Raw genomic sequence first — 22096 nt, 5'->3', positions numbered from 1 at the left:
CACGTATGAACAGAGACAATAAAACAAGGGAGATACTGTAAAACAACAGGAATTTTACAGTTCTAGCCAAGAGAGTAATAACATTTTAATAATTATATTATATACAATATGTAAAATATGAGATCATTTGCAATAAAGATGGAGATGCTAGGAGAGAAAGACGACAGACAGACAAAAGTGTATAATAGCTTAGGTGATGTGACCCCTTTTGAGTCAGGATCATTTGGCTTCTTTGAGAAGGTAGTTATTTAATTGAAGTCTGAAGATGGGGTAGGAGAAGAGTTCCTTTATGTGGCTGGGGAATGAATACCAAAGTGTAGGGGCTGGGAGTCGATGCTAAAGTGTAGGAGCTACAGTAAAGGCATACTGTTTGGTTCTATGCAGTTAATCTACAGATAAGAGTTGTAATTGACAGAGTAACCTCTCACATTAAAGGTGGATGCTTTTTTTCAGTAGGTTTAGCTGTTTTTGGAAAGTACATTTCAAGATGCAGGAATTTATACACTTGTGATCTGTGTAAGAAGTTCACATCTCTGTTTTATGGGAAGCCATTTTGCTTTGGACAGAGTGAGGCAGAGGTGCTCCCAGTGAGAGATGCTTGTGATGAAATGGCAGATTTTTTTTCTTATACTTTTTATTTGATACTTATCATATAAAGGCATCAAAAAATGAGGAACTTCCACCAAAAGAATAATTTTACAAAGTAATGACAAAACAGTTGCAATCATGCCCTTTTAAACAAATATATAAAATAAAATAATTAACCAGAAAATGTTTTAAATTTATCATCGTACAAATATTGTAAGGACCTCCCCTGTTGTCAACATGCACCCATTTACAAAGCTGCCTACCCTAGTTGGCACCAGCCAATTTACTCTCGATCTTGTAATACCCCCTAACTTTAATCCACCCTTTGCTAACTCTGCATTGACTTTCCATCAAATTCTGTGCACACAAGGCTCTATAATAGGCCCTGATGTTTTTTCCAGTGTCACTGTGATTCCAGTGCACCCCCTGTTCCATGCTTTAACTATTTGCCTTCTGTCCCCCCACAGTATTACTATTATTGCTGTTTCAGAAACCTTTCAAGTGTTTGTCCTCTCCACCTAGGTCCATAGGTCCAGTAAACACAATTTCCAGTTTCTATGTACTCTCTTACCAAAAGTTCATTCCCACGTCTGAATAACCACATTCCAGCAATGGCAAATTTCCCTACAACCCCAAAATTTGTATGCATCCTGCTTCCTTTTCACCACACATGTAGAAGTTAATTCCCTCCAAATCCTGTTTATTATAGAAGTGCAAGAGGGTCCTCTACCACCTGTTTTACAACACATATGATGATCCCAGATCCCCGGTAAGGTTTTCAATTTGGCAGAGATTTTAATACAATTCACCCATTCTATTCTATATAACTTGTTTTTTTTTCAGCTTCTTCCCATATTGCTTTCAAATATTTCATCTCCTTAACATATGTGTGTTGAATTAATAATATACAAAGTTTGCTGAAGGAGACTTTTCCTTCTCGCCCTCATCATTCAGGACAAAGGGACCACCTACCTTCTCCTCCATTGCTTCTACATACCCCCTAGACAGACATTATGTAATCAACATTTCACAGCTTGTTTTAATTGCTCCCTCAGGAAGACCATACCTAGGTTAGGTTTAGAATCAACCCATTCTTCAAACAGAAAACAACGCTACCAAATCACTTGGCGTCAGAAAAGCACAAAACACTTTGTCATAAGCTTTCATCCACTTTAATGATCGTGAACTTCATCAGAATGATCATCTACCCCTTCCAACTTCTTTTTATCACTTGTTACATAGTCACGTCACAATTCAATTAACTTTTAAAATGACAATAATAAAAAGTTAATACATAAAACATAAACCATATCTGTGTATGTATTGATATACATGAATATGTGTATACATATGTATGTATTTATACATTAATAAACTTTAAAAAAATTTTTGTCCCTTGTATAAAAATAAATATAAATTTTATAGGGACTACATTAATTGTAAAAAAACCACTTCAAATTAATTACTTAATTTAACCCTGGTTTTATATCACCCCCCAACCTAATCTGCCAAATACTTTCTTTGCATTCTAATCTGGTTTTGACATCACCAGAAAATTCTTGGTTTCTTTGACTGTAATAGTAGTATGCTAGTGTATGTAGCACAGTGTCTCACATGTACATAAAATTGAAAATTTCCAGCAAGGACCACAGTTAAGTATGTTGTCACCCACAGTAAACAGTGATATATGCCTGTACTCATATGGAAGCTGCCTATTCAGCTTACCTTTGGTAAGTAGCACTACTATAGTTCTAAAAGAATCCGGTAGCTCACCCGCTTCTGTCCTCTTATTATAAACTACAGCCAAATGGGCCACTAACACATCCTGAAACTCTGTAAAATTCCATAGGAAGACCATCATTTCCTGGAGATTTCCCTCTTTTTAAATTTCTTAAAAAGTCTCATTTCAAACAATAGAAGTGTCAGATTTTGTTGAACATGGTTTGTGGAATGTTGTGTTTTTTTTTTTTTTTTTGAAGATAAAGCAATGATTGGGAGACTATATTCAACCTGGAATAGGAGGCCTCCCTTGCTTATGTCTGCTTTTGCTGGTAAAGTGAGTTGAGAAGAGATTTTTTTAGTCAGGAAGAGGAGGTAGCTGCTTCTGTTTTTTTTTATCAATGTGCTGATGGAAATAGGTGTGATCTAGCTAAATCCCAACGTACTTGAAGTGAGTTGTTAGTTGTTCAGATCTACAATGTGAAGATTATTGGGAGAGCTTTTGACTTGTACAGAACAGTATCGTTTTACTTCTGGAGGGGTTGAGATTTAATTTGTGCCTTACTAACCACTCAGAGTGACTACAGGTCAGACTGAAGCTGGTATTGGATGTCTGTGTATTTGAGACCGGATTTATGGATGACTATGTCTATCTGCATAGAAAAAAAATTATAAGCGATTAAGATCATAAGGGAGTTTATTCATAAATACAAGAACTTAAGGAGGCTAGAATGGAGCCACTGAAGCCTTCTCAGTGAGGGATAACCCAAGATTAATTTTAAAGTGTCTGTTTGACAGGAAATCTTTAAACCGGAGTATGGTACCTACACACATACAAATATTTAAAGCATGGGCATTAATGCCCTTTTAGCTTGCCAATATAGGAAAACACGTGTTCCCATAATAAGTGTCCAGGCTGTTCTTAAAAATATCTAAACTATTACTCGTTTTAATATAATTTGGTAGTCTGTTCCATGCATCAGCTACTCTGTCAGAGAACCTATTAGTACACTTCTAATTTCTATAGAATCTTCTATATTGGTTGTCTGATGATTCTCCAGTACTTTTTGATAACCCCAAACATTCTCTTAGATCTCTGTAAGAAACATTGTACAAGTTCAGATGTTTTAGTTTTTCATAATAATTTAAATTTTCACATCAAGAGATGCCCTTGCTATAGTTCCACTGTACTCTTTCCAGTTTACTCATGCTTGTTTTCTTATAACGTTTCCATATTGTTATTCCATACTCAAGTTTGGGTCTAATGTAACTAACAAACAATGACTTCATCATTTTTAATTTCCTAGACTTTATAAATCTTTTTATACAACCAACAGTTCTATAACTATTATTAACCAATTGGTTGATATGATTAGAAAAACTCATAACTCAATCTACCCATATACTCAGGTCCTTAAATGAGTCTACAGTTTCAATCACTGGGAGCTATATTAAATATTCACCTTTCAATTTATGTCTCCCAAATCTCATATGCTTGGTTTTGATGTATTTTTATCTACATATTATTCTCCTGTGCCCAAATGGTCAATTTAGTCAAGTTACTTTGCAGACATGCCTTATCTGTAACTCATAGGTTCATAGGTGTGTATTAGGCTAATGGCCCTGGAGACTTTATAATCCCAGCCCATAGGATTACCCTGGCATTGTGCCACCTGACCTTAGTTCCTAGTATCTCTGTCGAGTAGAGCCACTGGAGTGATCCCCGGGGTGAATTTTCTATTTCCCATCCACTCATCAAGATTTCTCTTGAAGAGAGCCAGTGATGTGCTCTGCTTGACATGTATGGGAAGTCTATTCCAAAGCATGGGCAGTCTCTGGGTTATGAACCAGTCCCTCCAGCATGTTCTGTTGATTGTGGTAAGAAAGAGGTCATTGCCCCCTTCTACTCTTCCCTCATTAGGCCAATCACGGAGTACAATGCCCCATTTGGCATGTACCTCACTAGACACCTGCAACAACTGGAGAGGCTGCAAAAGTACCTCACAAAGATGATCCTAGGTCTTAAACAATTGTCCTATATGGACAGACTTGAGAAAACTCCAACTATTCTCTGTCTCATATCACCTACTTAGAGGTGATCTCTGCTTGACTTACAAAACCATGTTTGACCTAGCTCTTTTAGAACTGCTACATCTAAAAAAAATCCCAACCTCTCCGCACCACACGCTCCAGAGACCTCAACCTCATTACCACAATCAACAGAACATGCTGGAGGGACAGGTTCATAACCCAGAAACTGCCCATGCTGTGGAATAGACTTCCTATACATGTCAAACAGAGCACCTCACTGTGCCTCTTCAAGAGAAATCTTGATGAGTGGATGTAAAATAGAAAATACTCCCTGGGGATCACTCCAGTGGCTCTACTCAATAGAGGTACTGGGAACTAATGTTGGGTGGCACAATGTCAGGGTAATCCAATGGGCTATGCTTGTTAAGGCTCCAGGACACACCTATGAACCTATATATGGTTTCAAGTCCCAACCTATCCAGTTCTGACAATAACTTATCCAATAGTACCGTCCCCATTATTTTTCCTCAACATGAAAGTAGACTTAAGGATCTATATGACTCTGAGTTTATCCTACTCCCCTTTCCCTTGATGATGGGTTTAATAAGCGCATGTCTCCAATCTTGTGGAATCTCCCTATATTTATATGCCTAGTGAATAATAGATATAATGGTACTGTAAATTCTTGCTGAAGTGTCCTCATGTCATTGTTACTAATTCCGTCTCCTCCCTGTCTGTTTGGATCAGTTTGTGCAGTTCTTTTTCAATATAATGTAATTTGATTCCAGTATCTGGGGTTTCCTGGACATCACTAGGACAATTTATAACACCTTTTGTGGAACCAAACTGTTTTGTGTACAATTTTGTAAATATATCTATAATCTGTTGTGGCTGAGAATAAATTTTAGCATCTGCACACAGTTTATCAATTTCTTTCAGCATCTCATCTATAAAAAAGTTTACTATTATGCTCAATATCTTTATATAAATTTTCTTCAAATTTTTCTTAATCTGGTCTCATACTATACTTAATCTGTTTGTCCAGATTGTTTATTTCAGTTTTTAAAGTTGCACTTCGACCTGTCTTAATTTCTTGTTTTTTTGTCTCTCACCTTAATCAGATATCTTGTTTTTATGGAAATATATCCCCCTGATGTTGTATATCTAGCTCCTGATTTTAAACATTTTTTTGATTTTTTTTGCACTCAAACAATTTCTGTTTCAAAACTTTCCACATTCCATCTGCAGTTTTTCCACTGAACACCTCACTCCAGTTAGCTTTACATAGTGACTGTTTTGCTTCCATTTGATCAGTAATTAACCTCCTGTGCATTAGTTTAAATTTCAGTTTGGTAGAATTATCTAGCAACAAATTAACATTTATAACCCCATGATCACTGCATATCAATGGTGGTAAACCTTGACTTGAAGTAACAGTAATTTCTTTAGGAACACAGACAATGTCTAGTATGCTTCATCCCCTGGTAGGTTTTTTTTTTGTTTTACAAATCTGAAGCAATAGTTGTTCCTGAATATACGTTGTGAAAATTTCCTTACTAACGTTGTTGAATCAATATTATTTTCTTCTGTTTTTAGTAAATTTAAGTCCCTAGCTAATATTATTATTCCCTCCTGTGTTTCATGCAAGAAATGTATGAATTCCTGTAGATCATCTGCACTTGACTTTGGTGGTCTATACACTCCAACAACTGTTGTATGTTCCAGGGTTGCCTTTATTGTCACAGTTACACAGCCTATAGTATTGGTGTTATCACTGAAAATGTAATAATCACAGGTCTCTTAATTATATGGTGTCTGTACTAATACTTACTTCAGTCCATTCGTTGAGTAGGAGTGAGCTGTTGATCAGGTCATACACCTTTGGTCTATAAAGAGTGCCATAGTAAGGTTGCCTTTGGCTAAGGTTCACAGTATACCATTGGGCAGGGTCCAAAGGCTAGCCATGGTACTGTGACCTGGCCAAAACTCATGTTATTTTGGGTAGAAAAGGTGGTATTGTTGGATGTATTCAGATATTTGTGTGTAAATATTTTCTAGATTTTGTCTAGGTTGGTTAATATTGAAATTAGTCAAAAGTGGAAACGTTTCTTTAGGATTAGGTTGTTTTGGTAGTGGTTTATTTAGAGCAGATTTCCAGATATGGAGCATGACACCATTGGAGAGGAGTAGTGTAAGGTGGTGTCTACGGTGATAAATAAATCATGGATTGAAATAGTCAGAAATGGGTGGGAGAGGGTGTCTGTGGGAAAGTTGTTTAGTAGAAAAGAGAGTTCTTTGGATTTTATGTGTTTAATGTAGAATGGAGAAATGAATGGGGGAAGTAAGAGTGGCTGGGGAACTTGGATGGGCGGTGACAAGTTTGGAGAAGGTTGCTTCTGTGGCTCAACTTGCTATTGCATTCTGTGGCTCAACTTGCTATTGCACTGGTACAGAGAATATCATTAGGAAAGGCATCAGTTCAAATCCCTTGAGGCCTATCTTTATGTGCCTGGCAGTTGGAACAGAGGGTTAAGACTGTGAGCTCTAGTTCCTGTGGTATAGGGTTTGATTCCCTTAGCCCTCATTTGTCTGCTGTGTAAACTATTTTTTTCTTTTTCTTAAAGTAAGAAAAACATATACTCCTTCAGACATGTAAGGAACAAATTATTTGCATGCATAGATATAATGAATTCTGCAACATGCTTAAATATCACTTAATTTTGAAGAAAAAAGTGTCCCAACATAAAATAGCAACATACAAGTTGGTTTTCTGTCCTCTTCTCCATCAGAATCTCTGTTCTCCAGTCCGCCGTCAGACAGTCTGTTTTCTAGTCCATCAACACCTTGCAAAAAGTATCCATGGTTCGTCTCACAGTTCCATAGAGGTAGAAACCTGTTAAACTGAGCTCTTTTTTGACCTAAACAGAAACAAGCTGAGGTTAGCATTCAAGGTACCACAACTCAATGCACCCATTTTTATATCATTATTGCACTCCAGCCAATGAAGTCAGTAATAGAGCAGATAAATGTATCTGAACATGGATTTAACTAAATCAGCTTAATGGAAATCATAACAATGGTAGGCATACTCATACGAATTCACCCTGTAGGTTTAAATCCCAACAAGTTTATTGAACTCTAGTCATAAGTGACTCTATAGTCAGGCACACTGATGTTCCACTCACTAGACTAAACAAGGAGAAAGTTACTGTCAGCTGCCTGTCAGGTGCCAGGATCCGCCACATAACGCATGCACTCAGGTCACTCCACAATAAGTACAAATATGACACTGTCATTGTCCATGTTGGTGTGAATGACCTGAGACGTACCTCCCTGGACTACATGAAAAGAGACATGGAGGAGCTCTCCAATCTTGTATCCCAGGCAGGTATAACCCTAACCCTGAGTAGCATCCTGCCATCACCCAGAATGATACCACACTACAAGGACAAAATGATTGACTTCAACAATTGGCTAAGCTTCTGGTGTCATTCTAAGGGGATCCAGTATTTGTCTGCCTGGGACAACATGATTGACAGTCCATGATGCTTTGCCAGAGATGGCCTGCACCTGTCACCCTTAGGATTCTGGATACTGGCTAAGGCTCTTGCCACCCCTATAGTGCCTTTTTTAGGCAAGGTTCAAATGACAAATTCACCACCATAACAGGTACAAGCAAGCAAAATCTGAGGGTAATGCTACTCAATGCTAGAAGTCTAAACCTCAAAATGCACTCACTCGAGGCACTCCTTAAAATGGAGAACATTGACATCTGTGCAGTGACAGAGACCTGGTTCAAAGCTCCAGAGAGCACCCCTGCATTACTAGGCTTCAATTCATACCACACCTTTCGGCCACCTAACCCAGAAAGAAGCACTAAAGGCGGAGGCATGTCCATATTCATTAAGGATATCCACACCTCCAGGCTAGCTGCACAGCATAATCCATCTGAGATTATCCAAGTGCAACTAACTCTGGGCAAGACCGCAATCCAAATTGTAGCTTGCTACAGACCCCCCACCATGCCCCAGGGTTCACACTCCTCATTTCTTGATACACTGGAAAGTATTAGGGTACAACCCAGCACCCTAATAATGGGCAATTTCAACTACCCCACCATTAACTGGGAAAACTACTCATATACCAACTCTTTTGCTCAACGTTTTCTAGAATTCATAAATTCCAATGCCTTGGATCAACTTATTCACACCCCCACCAGGGGCAGCAATATCCTAGACCTGGTCATTACCAACATGGGAAACCGGTGTTCCACACCAGAGGTCAATTCCTCGTTGGTCAGATCAGACCACAAGCTAATCAGCCTAGACATCCACATCCCACCCCCAGCCCCAATTAGGGAAACCATCGTAAAAAACTTCTCCAAAGCCAACTTCACACTTCTTAAGACAGAAGTGGAAAACTTCATGACACTCATGCAGACGGACAATAGAGGTATGACTGCCGAATCCCACACAAATGCACTTTATAAGCACTTACACGAGTGCATGGATCATGCTATCCCTAATAGAACCAAGATGTTATCCTCCAAAAAAAAGGAAGCCAATCTGGTGGTCCTCTGCCATAAACAAATTCTGCAACAGAAGAAAGAAACTGTTGCAAAAAAGAGTAAAATCCCATGACTGGAGGAACTCCCTGGTCAACCTCAGTAAGAAGCTGAGATTCCTCATAAAATCCTCCAAAGCTAGTTACAAAACCAAAATTGCCACTGACTCTGAAGACAACTACAAAGCATTCTATAGCTATGTCAAGAATCTAAATGGGAACACTCAGATCTGCTCTGAGTTACAGCACAATGGCACTAAATATACAGAACCAACTGATATTGCCAACATCCTAGCAGAGAGGTTCAGTGCTAACTTTACCCCCCTCTCACCCCCTAGAGGGCCCATCTCTATACCGGAAGAATGCAAAATTCCTATAATCACGGCTGCACAGGTAAAAAACACACTCTCCAAAGCCAAGAACACAGCATCCATGGGACCTGACAATATCCCAGGCTGCATTCTACATGAACTACAGAATGAACTGGCACCCTACCTAAGTACCATGTTCAATCATAGCCTCACCTCAGGCTTTGTACCCACTGAATGGCACACTGTGACGGTTATCCCACTCCACAAAGGGGGAGCCACTACAGACCCCGTGAACTACCGCCCCATTAGCCTGACGAGCCTGGTCTGCAAGGCCATGGAATGTATCATTGTGAAACTCATAAACAAAGACATTGGTAATCTCCAAACTCTGGACCCTACCCAGTTTGGATTTGTAATAGGCAGATCATGTCTCCTAAACCTGATTGACTTCTTTGAAGCAGTCACCAAAGCCATAGATGAGGGTAAAATGGTTCACACAGCTTATCTGGATCTCACCAAGGCTTTCAACACCATCCCCCACTCTGGAATTATAGATAAGCTCACTAAACTAGGTATAAATCCCTATGTCACAAGATGGGTTGCCAACTGGCTCAAGGACAGAACCCACACTGTGAAAGTAGTGGATTCCAAATCCTGCATCAGACCAGTGACAAGTGGAGTACCACAGGGTTCAGTCCTGGGTCCTCTCCTGTTTGGTATCTACTTCTCTGAAGTGCAGGCCAACACAGAAGGTCTTTGGCTAACAAAGTTTGCAGATGACTGCAAACTAGGAGCCATAATCGAAACTCCTAACGATGTGGACAAACTACAAAAGGGCCTCACTGAGACAGATACCTGGTGTCAAAGCCATGGCCTGAAGCTCAATGCCAAAAAGTGTATTGTCATCCCCTTTGGTAAAAACTCTGTACCCATGAACTACCACATAGCTGGTAGTCTACTTAATGCCGAAAATGTGAGAAGAGACCTTGGGACACAGGTGGACAGTAGTCTCTCCTTTGATAATCACATCACCACAGTGGTCAGGAAATCCTTCTACATGGCTCATCTCATCACAAAAGAATTCTCATCCAGAAAAAAAGAGGCCATTGTTCCCCTCTACTCATCACTCATTAGACCCATTATAGAGTACAACGCCCCTTTTGGTATGTACCTCACAAGACATCTACAACAACTGGAAAGACCACAGAAATACCTCACAAAGAGGATTACTGGCCTCAAACAGATGCCCTATGCAGACTGTCTCAAAAAACTACAGCTCTGCTCCATTGCATATTGCCTACTCAGGGGCGATCTCTGCCCCATTGCATATTGCCTACTCAGGGGCGATCTCTGCCTAACATACAAAGCTATGTCAAACCCAGAGCTGTTGGACATGCTCCACTTAAAGAAATCCCAATCCCTCCGAGCTACACGCTCTAGGGACCTAAACCTTGTCACCACAATAAACAGAACATGCTGGAGGGATAGATTCCTGTCCCAGAGACTTCCCATACTCTGGACCAGACTACCTATCTATGTCAAACAGAGCTCCTCATTAGCACTCTTCAAGAAAAATCTTGATGATTGGATGGGAAATGGGAAATTCACCCGGGGATCACTTCTGTGGCTCTGCTCGTCAGGGGCACAGGAAAATAATTTTCTTGGGTGGCGAAAGCCAGGGTACATTTTTTGGCTAGGCTTGTATGGGCCCTAGGGCTGATAGCCTAGTACCTACCTATGAACCAAAGGCAATGTAATACTATTTTATCACACACTGCACCTACTCAAACACCACACAACTTGAAAAAAAAAAATCACAATAGGCACGTTTTCTTCAGGAGTCAAATGCACCATGCATCCAATGTTCCAAGGTGCACTTCAGTCTCTACACTAACTCCAAGGTCACACATCCACAGAGAAATAGGAATAAATGGCATTTTGAGGGGAGGGGGGACAAATGTCCCTTTCCTCCACAGTTATCTACCATCCACAACTCTTTTTCCCATTTTTGTACATGGGGTTGGGGTGTCACCCCAACAATGACAATCATTAAGAGCCAAGGTTCACACAGTCAGGTGGCTAGCTCTGCTGCCGCTGTTCTTCTATACCACACACTTGCATGTACACTCACACTTATGGCAATTTGGAGTGTCTAATCTACTTACTGCATGTCTCTGAGATGTGGGAGGAAACAATAGAACCTGAAGGAAATCCATGTGAACACAGGGAGGGCATGCAGACTCTGCACAGAAGGCATTCCAGCTAAGAATCAAACCAGAGAACCTCTTGCTGTGAGGCAGCAATGCTATGCACTGTGCCAATGTGCCATCCTATGTCACTGTGCTAGCCTTTTCCTCCATAGTTATGATACCTTGAAAAATGAACAGCAAAATAAAAACACAAACCTCAAGCTAAACATCTGTTTCACCCATACACACATAAGAATTAATGACCACACCACTTAATTAAAATGCAGTCAACTGCCCCACTGAACCATATGGAAAACGGATGGAAAAAACACCTAAATTAAACAGGGCTTAAAAGTAGTAAGTCACAACAAAATGGGGTGTAGTCTTTCAACTAGAGGTGTGAAAATGCAGGTAAATAAAAATCTCATTAGTTAAGTGTTAAAAGGTATGGGTTCATAAAAGTGTTTACTAGGCTGTGACCACAAGGGCCTTTTTAAGACTAGCCATGCATCCCAAATCTCTGACAAGTTCTGGTACACTTTATGATGCCCCACCACTGGCAACGGTAATCAAGGAGCCTCAATCTTCACCACTAGTACCAGTGGGGGATGTACATTGTTCGGATGACAAGTATTTCCAGATGCAGCTCTCTACATCAAGTGCAATTTCCTTTAAGAGCACATAGAGACCACAGTCAGTCCGGGGCTGGTTTCTCCCCCTTTCTCCAGATCCCCAATAAGACACCCCACTGGCACAGCTATAGAGTTGAGATCTCAGCTCAGTGGCTAAGCCAAGACTACCAGCACCCTCTCTGTCCAACCAGTGCTTCATGTCCCTGCCAAAGTAGCTCACACACACACACTTTGAGGTTTGATTTATACATACACACACACACACACACACACACACACACACACACACACACACCTGGGAAAGGCTAGCACAGGTTTACAAGTTATGGCCCCTTATGCTCAGACTATAAGATAGTTTTCACTGCCAACAGCTCCTTATCAGCTACTTTAACGCCTTTAGCAAAGGGTGTCCAATCTTACTGTGTAATGTTACTGTTAATACAAATGGTAATTTGACCAAGAACAAGGCTATCAGGTGTGGCCCATAGTGTCACCAAATAAGTATGCAAGTACTCTAAGAACTTAAATATGTCTCACAAACATCACCCACAATGAAAGGTTTAAATATATTTAATAATAATAAATAAAAGAACAAGAACATATTCAGTATATAATCGCAGTAAGATCAGAGTTCAAAATCACAGGAAATATTTAAAGCAACATTGCAGGACCGTCTCAAATAAATAAATAAAAACATTTAAATTAAGCTCTGCTATATTCTTGACTATATATAGAGAATTACTACATCCTAGTTAACTTCTAGAGCAAGCAAGGCAGGTGTGGTGAGTGGGTCTTTCAGTTGATGTTGTCAGGTCAAAGAAAATACACAATACTCACTCTCAGAGAGTTCTTAAAGTAATATCTCAAATATTACTGCTGGGATAGCTTGCAGAATGATGTAATTTATTGTCATCTGACTCTACCCCAGGTGAAAAGCAACCATAGATATAGCTGGTAGCATTTAGTATCTACCTGTGAAAATACACAGGGTTTTTCTTAGATCTAAGGCAGATCCCGGAAGTCATAAAACAATACAACACTTTCACATCTGAAGCCTATTAATTATTTCTCTTTCAAGACAACACAGAGAGCTCCCTAGTATAGACATCCTGTCTCTTGCTGTCAAAGTAATTTCATTTCAGCTATTTTTTTCTGAAATTAACCTCTTGTATTCCAGTTTCCATTGTTAAAATATATACATTTAAACAGTTACAATAGTGCAGGTACATTTCTGTTCTAATCCAGTAGGGTACACTGTGGTTACATTTTTAAGCTCAGTACTTTACAAACCCTTTCCAACACACACTTCTGTACCAGCAGTTTGATAAGACACATAACATACAGTTCTAATACAGTTATAACACAAGCATATGAATTATGTTGATATTCACAAATGACATATAATTATTTACAAAATTCCAGATAGCTGGGCTGGCAGTATCTCATTTCATGATATCCTTGATTAGTATAAGCAGGGGCTTGGAAGGTGACATTTACAAGTAAGGGCCTGGGAGATTAATCATTTACAGGTTGCCTGTGTCCATTAGAGACATAGGTGCAAGCCAGGGATGAATTTCCTGTTCCCCGTCCAACTGTCCAAGTTCCAGTTGCATTGGGTTAGAGGGAGGACAGATTGGGTAGTCTCTGGGATACATATCTCTCCAGCAGGTCCTATTTATATCACAGGCATGGTTTAAGTCTTTAGAATGGGTAATTCTGGTGCTGTTTTGTGGATATGAAGGAGGTCCATCAGAGTGGGGTCTGACAATGCCCTGTATGCAAAGCATAGCTTCCCTCAACAGCCTGTAGGAAACAGAATATAGGGATAGGGCCTTGAGGTGGTGTGCATATGACACTTTACTTATGGCCCGTATTCTTTTAGTGAGGAACGTCTGTGAACATTCCATTTGTTGGATACACCTGGTTAGTTATATACCAAAAGGGGCACTGTACTCTATGATACATCTGATGAATACCGAATACAGTGGAACAATGACTTCTTTGTACAAAGAAGCTATACCTTTGTTTATAAGTTGCATAACATAGAATGATTTCCTCACTACTATAGACACTTGATGGTCAAAGGCTAGATTTCTGTCTGTGTGTGTCCTCAAGTTCCTGACTACTGGGCCAACTCCAGGGGATATGTTGTCAATATGATAGTTGCCAGGGGTGGATGACATCCTGAAGGAGACTATTATGTACTTCTTGGCATTTAGTTTTAGTCCATGGCTCTAACACCAATTTGTATGTGTCAGATCTTCCTGGAGAACATTTGTGTCAGTGTGGAATCCAATGACAGCTCCTAATTTGAAATCACCTGCAAAATGAGTCAACCAGAGACCACTGACATTGACGTTGACTTCAGAGAAGTAAATGCTAAAAAGGCACGGTCCAAGGATCAATCCCTGAGGGACTTCACTTATGCTTGCCTCTTTGTAGAGGTGGACTCCTCAATTTTTACCTTCCTGGTTCCTATCTGAGAGACAGTTGGCTATCCACCAGGAGACATATGGGTTTGTACTTAACCTCTTGTATTTGTCAAGCACGCCTGATGGATATTCTGTCAAATGTCACAGGAACATTTGCATTTAACTGAAGGTCTAGACGTATAAAAAAGACTAAAGGGAAAGCAAAAATATGATACCGAAAGGTCAGCACCACTCAGAACAAATATTATTATTCACAAAAAATAAAGCCAGGATTAAGCGCTTTCATCTGCATGTATCTTTAGACTTCTTCAGAATCCTTAAAACACATATTTAAAACACTGTTTAAATACCTTTTACCTGTAAATTATGTGACTAAAACATCCAATAATAAAATGCCATATTATTTAAAAACATTGCAAAGCCTAAATCTCTCGCCTATAAAACAATATATACCCTAAAAATAGTCTCTTAATTTAAAAACATTTATACTTTCCAGTTTAAATTTACCTAAACATTAAATCTTATAAGATTTGAGATGTAAAACACTAGCAGTAGAGATATGCTCATTCAAACCTGGGGGACACAAACATTTAATTTTATTTTCCAAATCATTTCCCTACATTCAATTAGGTCCTCCCAGGGACACCCCTAACATATTTAGGTATAACGTCCAAACCAAAAAAGCAAAGCTATGGTTTGGAAACCCTTGGATATGTTTATACAAGGAATTTTTTGGATTTTTATTTTTTATATCTTGAAAATGTTCATATATTCATTCTCTAAATTTACGTTTTGTTTTTCCAATGTAGAAGTACTACATTGCAGGCATTTCACCATATAAATAACTCCTATGGAATTGCATGTGCAATGGAAGTAGGTATACATAACCTGCTTTCTTATCATCACCTTGTCTTGTTCAAGAATAAATCCACACTGCCTACAACATTCACACTTAAAAGTACCCCTTGGTATTTTGGTGGAAGTAAGGAAATTATTTTCTTGAGTTATGATACAGAAATGGAATTGCCTAGACATAGTAAGGGCTTGCTGAGACTAATTATGATGGCTACCAAAAAAACAGTTACTAGAAAATGGCAACCAAAGTCCAAACCAACTTTACTAGAAGTAGTGGATAGTAACACAGCTAAAACAACTGGAATTGGGATCTTTAGAAAATAGTAGGAGCAAATTACATAGGAAAAATAGGAAGTGTGGGATCAATATATGCAGAGGAATAATGAGGTTTAAAAGAAGGCAGGATTTGAATGAGCTATGTAATGGTTGACTGACAATGACTGGATATTTTATAAGTGATGTATAATGTTTGCAGCTACAGTTACATACGCATGTTTTGTAATGTATAATGTTTGCAACTGAGATTGTGTTGGTATGGTTTATCTTCATTTATATAAATGTAAGATTGCCTTTGTCATACACGATACTTTAATAAAGATGTTTCGTGTTTTAAAAAAAAGGTAGGCAATGTGAACCATTCTGCTCTCATCTGGTGCTTTGGTGACCTTCTGAAAGAAGACCACCAGGTTGAGTAGGCATGACCTGCCCTTGATGAAACCAAACTGGGCTGATTCCAGTTTATGGAGGTTTACTGCATTCATTGTTGATCATTTCCATGATAATTCTTTCTGTGGCTTTGTATATAACACCAGTGAGACTTATGGGTCTTTAGTTTCCAGGGTCTGTAGATGGCCCACCTTTGTGCAGAGGGACGACTGTTGCTGTTTTCCATTCATTAGGCACAAAGCCTGTTTGGAGACTACAGTTAAAAAGCAATGTTTCATGCTATTTAGCTATATAGAAGGCATCCTGAGATATTGCCTGGGCCCACTGATGCAGTGTTTCTGGCCTTGGAGAGAGCATCAAGGACCTGTTCCCAAGTGATAGCAGGGGGAATTGTACTTGATGGGAAGCTTGAGGGGAGGGAGGGGTAAAGTTGGAGCTGAATTTGTTGGCTGGTAGGTTTGCTGCATCTTCTGGCTCAGTATAGGTGGCTCCATTTACAATGCGCTCTCCAAACAATTGTGTATTGACTTTGGACATAGGTAAAAAAATGCCTTGTGGTTGTACTTGGCCTGGGAGGCCAAATTTACCTTGAATTTGGACTTGGTAGACTTTGTCCTTGGAGTTGTTTAGTTTGACAAGAGGGCTTTTATCCTGCTGGGTGCTGCATCTCCTATTTTTTTCTTTTTAGTCTTATTAGTCTTTATGACACAGACGAATAAAGTTCTAACTAACTAGACTAACAAGCATAATATCAGGTAAACCATCCTAATGGGGTTGGGGGAGCATCATTGTTTTCATGTTTTTTATAATTCTTGGGAGTTGCCACCAGAATTACTATCCTTGTAAGTATTTTAAGATACAATATGCATTTCATCTGCTAAATCAACTTAAAATTGATTGGGGGGGGGGGAATCGACATTACTGCTTACATACAAGTGTCTTTCAGTTCTTAGTGATACCGCCAAAATGATTAATCTTATGAATACTTCTGAAAAGCAGCAGACATATTTGTGAAAAACTGTGCTACTGGTAAGTTAGTTGTCTTATCTGGACTAATTTACCTGCCAGGACTCAGTTAAAGAATTGTGTAATGTTGCCAGCTATTTATAAACTAGATGGTGAAATTAACAGTATACAACAGTTTGACAGAAGAGTCTCTTAAATGATGACTTGAAAATTCCAGACCAAATTTTCACACAGTTAAATGTTATAACTATGCATAGCTATCAATCAGTTAAAACAGCTGCAGAAACTATTTTGCATTAAAATATGCTACAAGCACTTAATTACCCTACATAAACTATTTAACGCAAAATTTAAACTGCAAAAAATAACAGATGCATATTTTATAAGAGCAATAAGGCACTCAGTGGGTGAGTGGGGGGGTTGTGCATGGTACCGATATTACCACATGACCATGGCCTATAAGGCTTAGGCCTGGGTGTGCAATAGTATCATACCACACACGCCGCCCTGGTCTTAATGCATACCAACATTTCAATGACAAGATTATTAGTCTGACCTTACCTGAGAAGAATCCATAGTGCTGCAAGTGCTGTTGCATGAACACATCATATGCATCACTGGGTGGCTGCCATAAAAACAAAACAGCACATTCTTGAATCAAATCATCAGGTCATCTTTACCATCATCTTAACACTGTCTGAATTAAAGTTTGCTTACTTCCACATGGCAGCCAACACACAGGCACATTTATTAGTATTCCACAATAAGGAAATGCATAGAATAAGTGGAAAAGCTGTAAATTACAAGCTATTTCATTATGCGCAATTAGTTTAATTGACAGACATTTAGAGGCATTCTCTTTTAACTTTAGCTAATTGCTTGCAACAAAGCACCTTGCTGTTCTCCAAAAACAACTAAATATTTAAGTATATTGTGACATGATAAATGAATGGGGTTTGTGCCTTATGAATGAGAAATGGCTTTATGCCTGCAGGGATTTAACTCCAGCGTCCATTTGCCTACTGCATGACTCCGAGCAGGTTTCTTAACCAGCCAGTGTTCCTGGGCTGAGGCTGAAAAAAGTTCACATGGATCAGTGCTCTACTCCATTATCAAATATAAAATACAAATAAAAATAAATAAGTAAAACAAAAAAAAAATTTCCTAATCCCTCACATCTGATGCACACAAGTTTTTGACAGTGGGTTTGCTAACCATCTCTTGGAATAGTGTGCTTCTGTATTGTCTACTGAGGGCTACTGCATAGCCAGATGCATATTCTTGGACCATCTAGTACCTGCTGGCATCCTTTAACCTTCACTGAGTGCTGGCAGAACTGTGTCTCAAACAACCTCCCTCCACACAAAATGAGTGACGTGATGTTAGCAGCTCACTGCTAACCTCCCATGTCAGCTTCTCCAGTGCCTATTTCAGTACATACTCTGGAATTATCTGGGTCATGGTCAGAGCTTTATTCCTCTGTGTCACAAAGACAATGCTAGTCAGACAAAGTATGGCTGACAAGGAGCTCTTACAGAAGACTCCCTATGCTGGGAAAAGACTAGTAAAGGTGCACAATGCATCATATACTGGGTTTAATGTCTATGTGCTTTCTAGAAAATGGACAGTGTTATAATGGGTTTACTATCATAGGTTCGAAGTTAAAAATGTAAAGATATCAAAACAGCAGTTTACACGAGTGATGTGCAGAATATTAATTAGGTCAAAATGTCACAAAAGACATTGGCTCGAAACCAGTGCAAAGATTGCAAATCCTAAAATGTTTTTAAGCAATACAGCAAATCCTCAACTTACATTTCCTTCCAGTTACCTGCCACCTTTTTAGCAGTACTAACGTACCAGGTCAGTACTGCATGGTGCTCTAATCACATTTTTGCAGGGGGGCAAGCCCCCCTGCACCCCCACTTGCATCTTCTATATTCCAACTCAGAGATCTCACTCATACCTCTCAACATAAAAACATCAAAAATCTGGACACGGCCCATGAAAAATAGGTACAAATCTGTATGCTGATTAACATCTGATTTGCATACATAATTATGTAACCCTACCCACTCCAATGGAATTGTGGGATACCAACTTTCAAACGCAAACTGAAGAACAGGCAACAGAGTCCCCCTGCAGCCACTCTGATGTCCCATTACCTGGCTATTTCACCCCATTTATCATAAACAGTAATGTGTGCATACTGTTATACTTCTACAATGATTATTTGGATTTTATTTTTACAGCACAACAATGTACAAACACTAACAGACATCTGGTAAAAGCAATACTGTCTCACAATGAAAATAGACTTGGCATTAAAACTTGTCTTCCCTTGAAACTTACATTCATTGAAACAGCATTGAAACCCACACCACATCCAAAGAAAATGCATCTGGCCAGTGGTGGATAAAGATTACCTTTGGGTTGTTTTCAAATCATTGGCCCCTTTCACACAAATCAAGAAACGTACATCTTTTCTTTGCTGCACCTTCCTGACTTTATTAAATTATATTCCTTGTATAATACAGCACACTTGTTAGACAGAGTGCATTTTAAATTTATTGTTTAAACATTTTTCCAGTAGACTGTACTGTAGGCAATGAAACAAAATGCATGAACCAATAATGCCAAAACTGCCCAATTCAGAACATTTCCATCATAAAAGTTTACTTCCACACCCACACTATAAACAGAATGACAGCAGTGCAAGCCATAGGCATCTTGTACAGCTCCTCACACATTTTCAATTTCATTTTTTTTTGGGGGGGGGGAGCAAAGGGTCAAAAACCAGGGACACATTTTAAACACTGCTTGTATAATTTTGTAAAGTTGCTAGAATAAAATGTTGTGTTACCACCATGCATTTCACTAGTAAGCCTTGAACCCAGGACCCTATGCACTACAGTCAGAGTAACATACCACTATGCTAAATCAGCAGCTTCCTGAAAAAACAGGAAGACTGAGACTTACTGGCTATCATTTAGTGAATTCATTTCTCACTTCTCACCACAGCTCTCAACCTCTTAGCACAAAAAACCTGGACAAAATGCCAATAATGGGGGAATACAAATTTAGCTCTCACTATAGCTCTCAACTCTTAGCACAAAAAACCTGGGGGAATACAAATTCAGTTCTTACTATAGCTCTCAACTCTTAGCAGAAAAAACCTGGGGAATACAAATTCAGTTCTCACTACAGCTCTCAACTCTTAGAAGAAAATACCTGGGGGAATACAAATTCAGTTCTCACTATAGCTCTCACCTCTTAGCACAACCTAGGCAAAGCTCACAAGTGGTGGCGGCTAGGGACTTTAGGCTTTTTTTACCCTGTAATGAAGGTACAGGGTTTGACCCTGAGTACCTCTAGCCACCAGGTATAGTGAATGGGGGGGGGGGGGCATTTTCACACACACACACACACACACACACACACACACACACACAAACACCCTACCTTACTGCAGTTCTTTATTACGCCAACGTCCTGTTCACATAACCTTCAAGCTCTGCTCGCATATAATCCATAAAGTAACTGTTAGGACCACTTCTATGCAAATGCTCAGTAGCATTCGCTGTAACAGATGGTCGCAGACATGATGGTTGGCAATACAGGAATCAGTCATCTGACATTCGACATTACTGGCAATACGGGAATCAGTCATCTGACAGTCGACATTCCTGTATTCGCTGAACCATCCTTCTTCATTTTAATAGTAAACCGTTATAATGAAATACGAGATCACATGCCTGCTACCTCTGCACTGACACACCTCTGTGATTTATCATTAGCCTGTTCTTGATTTGCATCACTGGCATATGGTAGTCCTGCTACAAATGTGTACTGCTACAATGTGATGACCGTATAGCTCTTAGCTACTCAGGATTACATCCCATCAAAGGGAAAGCCACGTGTGGCAGAGGAATTGAGCACCCTACATTTAGGAGGTCAGATTTCTATGCACATCAACACATCAAGATACAAGAAGGATGCAGTGAAGTGTTCCACCCACTGCAGATAGTCCTTTGAAGAATGATCAACTAACTCGTCAAACATTCAAACACCTTACTGTTTAGCTTTACTAAATGGCTTGTCTGAAGACAAACTGGATCATCCATGAACATCAAGAGGTAAGGACGCACCTGTTGAGATAGTGAGGGAGTTCAGACACTTAATTCTACCAGACAAAGATTTCAATTAAACTACCTTGTGTAACTTTATTAAAAAAAGCACACTACCTATACATCCAAGAAAAGGCAGGTTTTATTCATCAGCACTTGAAGGCAAGTGTAGCTGGTGAATGAGGAAGATGGCACTAATAGAAGGCCGTACACTATATATGGGAAAAAATCTTTGCTAACAGTCTGGCATGCTTCAGCACTAATGAAATCTACCATGTTACAGTCAGGACACTGGATACCTTGCTTTAAACACATCTTCTAAAGTCATCCATGCCACCAGCACTCTGAATGATGAAGTGTGAAGCATGTCAGTCCTGATGGGTTCTTAAGTCGTGAATCCTGAAATGCCCATACTTGATCCTTGTGGTTTGTCTTCAGTAGCCTGCTCTCCGTAATAAGAGAGGAGTCCCATTGTAAACTGTGCCATACTTCTTCCACTGCAGTGATGTACTGCAGAGTACCATATCATGGCCATACAGCACTCTTTATACTAGGAATAACATTAGGGACTGCACTAATAAAACTGGAAAATGTGGGCCAAAAAATGATACTGGTGATACACCTGTCTGAATGGTACACAGTTATAAAGGATACTACCCACTACACTACCTTTTTATGTTGTTCTGTCTCTTAACTAGTTGATCTGTTCCTCTATTGAACTGTTCTTTCCTCTACTCTTTACCATGACAAAAAACACTAGATACAGCCACCATAAACTGAAGAAACACCAAATTCACAAAACGAAAGGAGTCAAGCAATAAGATGAAAAAAGTTTTCCATTTAATACATCCGTCCTGGTACCTCGGCAATTCGCCTTCAATGGAACAAATAACCATATAAAAACATCCTATTTGTATACTCATCAATTAATTTATTAAATTATTACATCATTAACCCTTATAATGCCAACAATTAGAATAAATACAATTTATCAACATATCAAATTTATAAATACAA

At 39.3% G+C, this 22096-nt stretch overlaps 1 protein-coding gene across 1 annotated transcript in view; it reads right to left on the bottom strand.

Moving 5' to 3' along the window:
• The window catches only part of LOC122791459 (cytosolic carboxypeptidase 2-like), a 783816-nt gene that overhangs the window by 596189 nt on the left and 165531 nt on the right, over nucleotides 1-22096 (bottom strand). The window contains exons 3-4 of the mRNA XM_044059204.1: nucleotides 17514-17577; nucleotides 7098-7256 (exon numbers count right to left, since the gene is read on the bottom strand). Coding sequence (XP_043915139.1) covers nucleotides 7098-7256; nucleotides 17514-17577 — 223 coding nt within the window. The remainder of the gene's footprint in view (nucleotides 1-7097; nucleotides 7257-17513; nucleotides 17578-22096) is intronic.

Source organism: Protopterus annectens, chromosome 17.part0 (genome assembly GCF_019279795.1).
Source record: "Protopterus annectens isolate FY-2018-M chromosome 17.part0, PAN1.0, whole genome shotgun sequence".
Lineage (NCBI taxonomy): Eukaryota > Metazoa > Chordata > Ceratodontiformes > Protopteridae > Protopterus > Protopterus annectens.
Note: the sequence above shows the minus strand (reverse complement) of the source record. Positions and strands in the feature narration are given on the sequence as shown.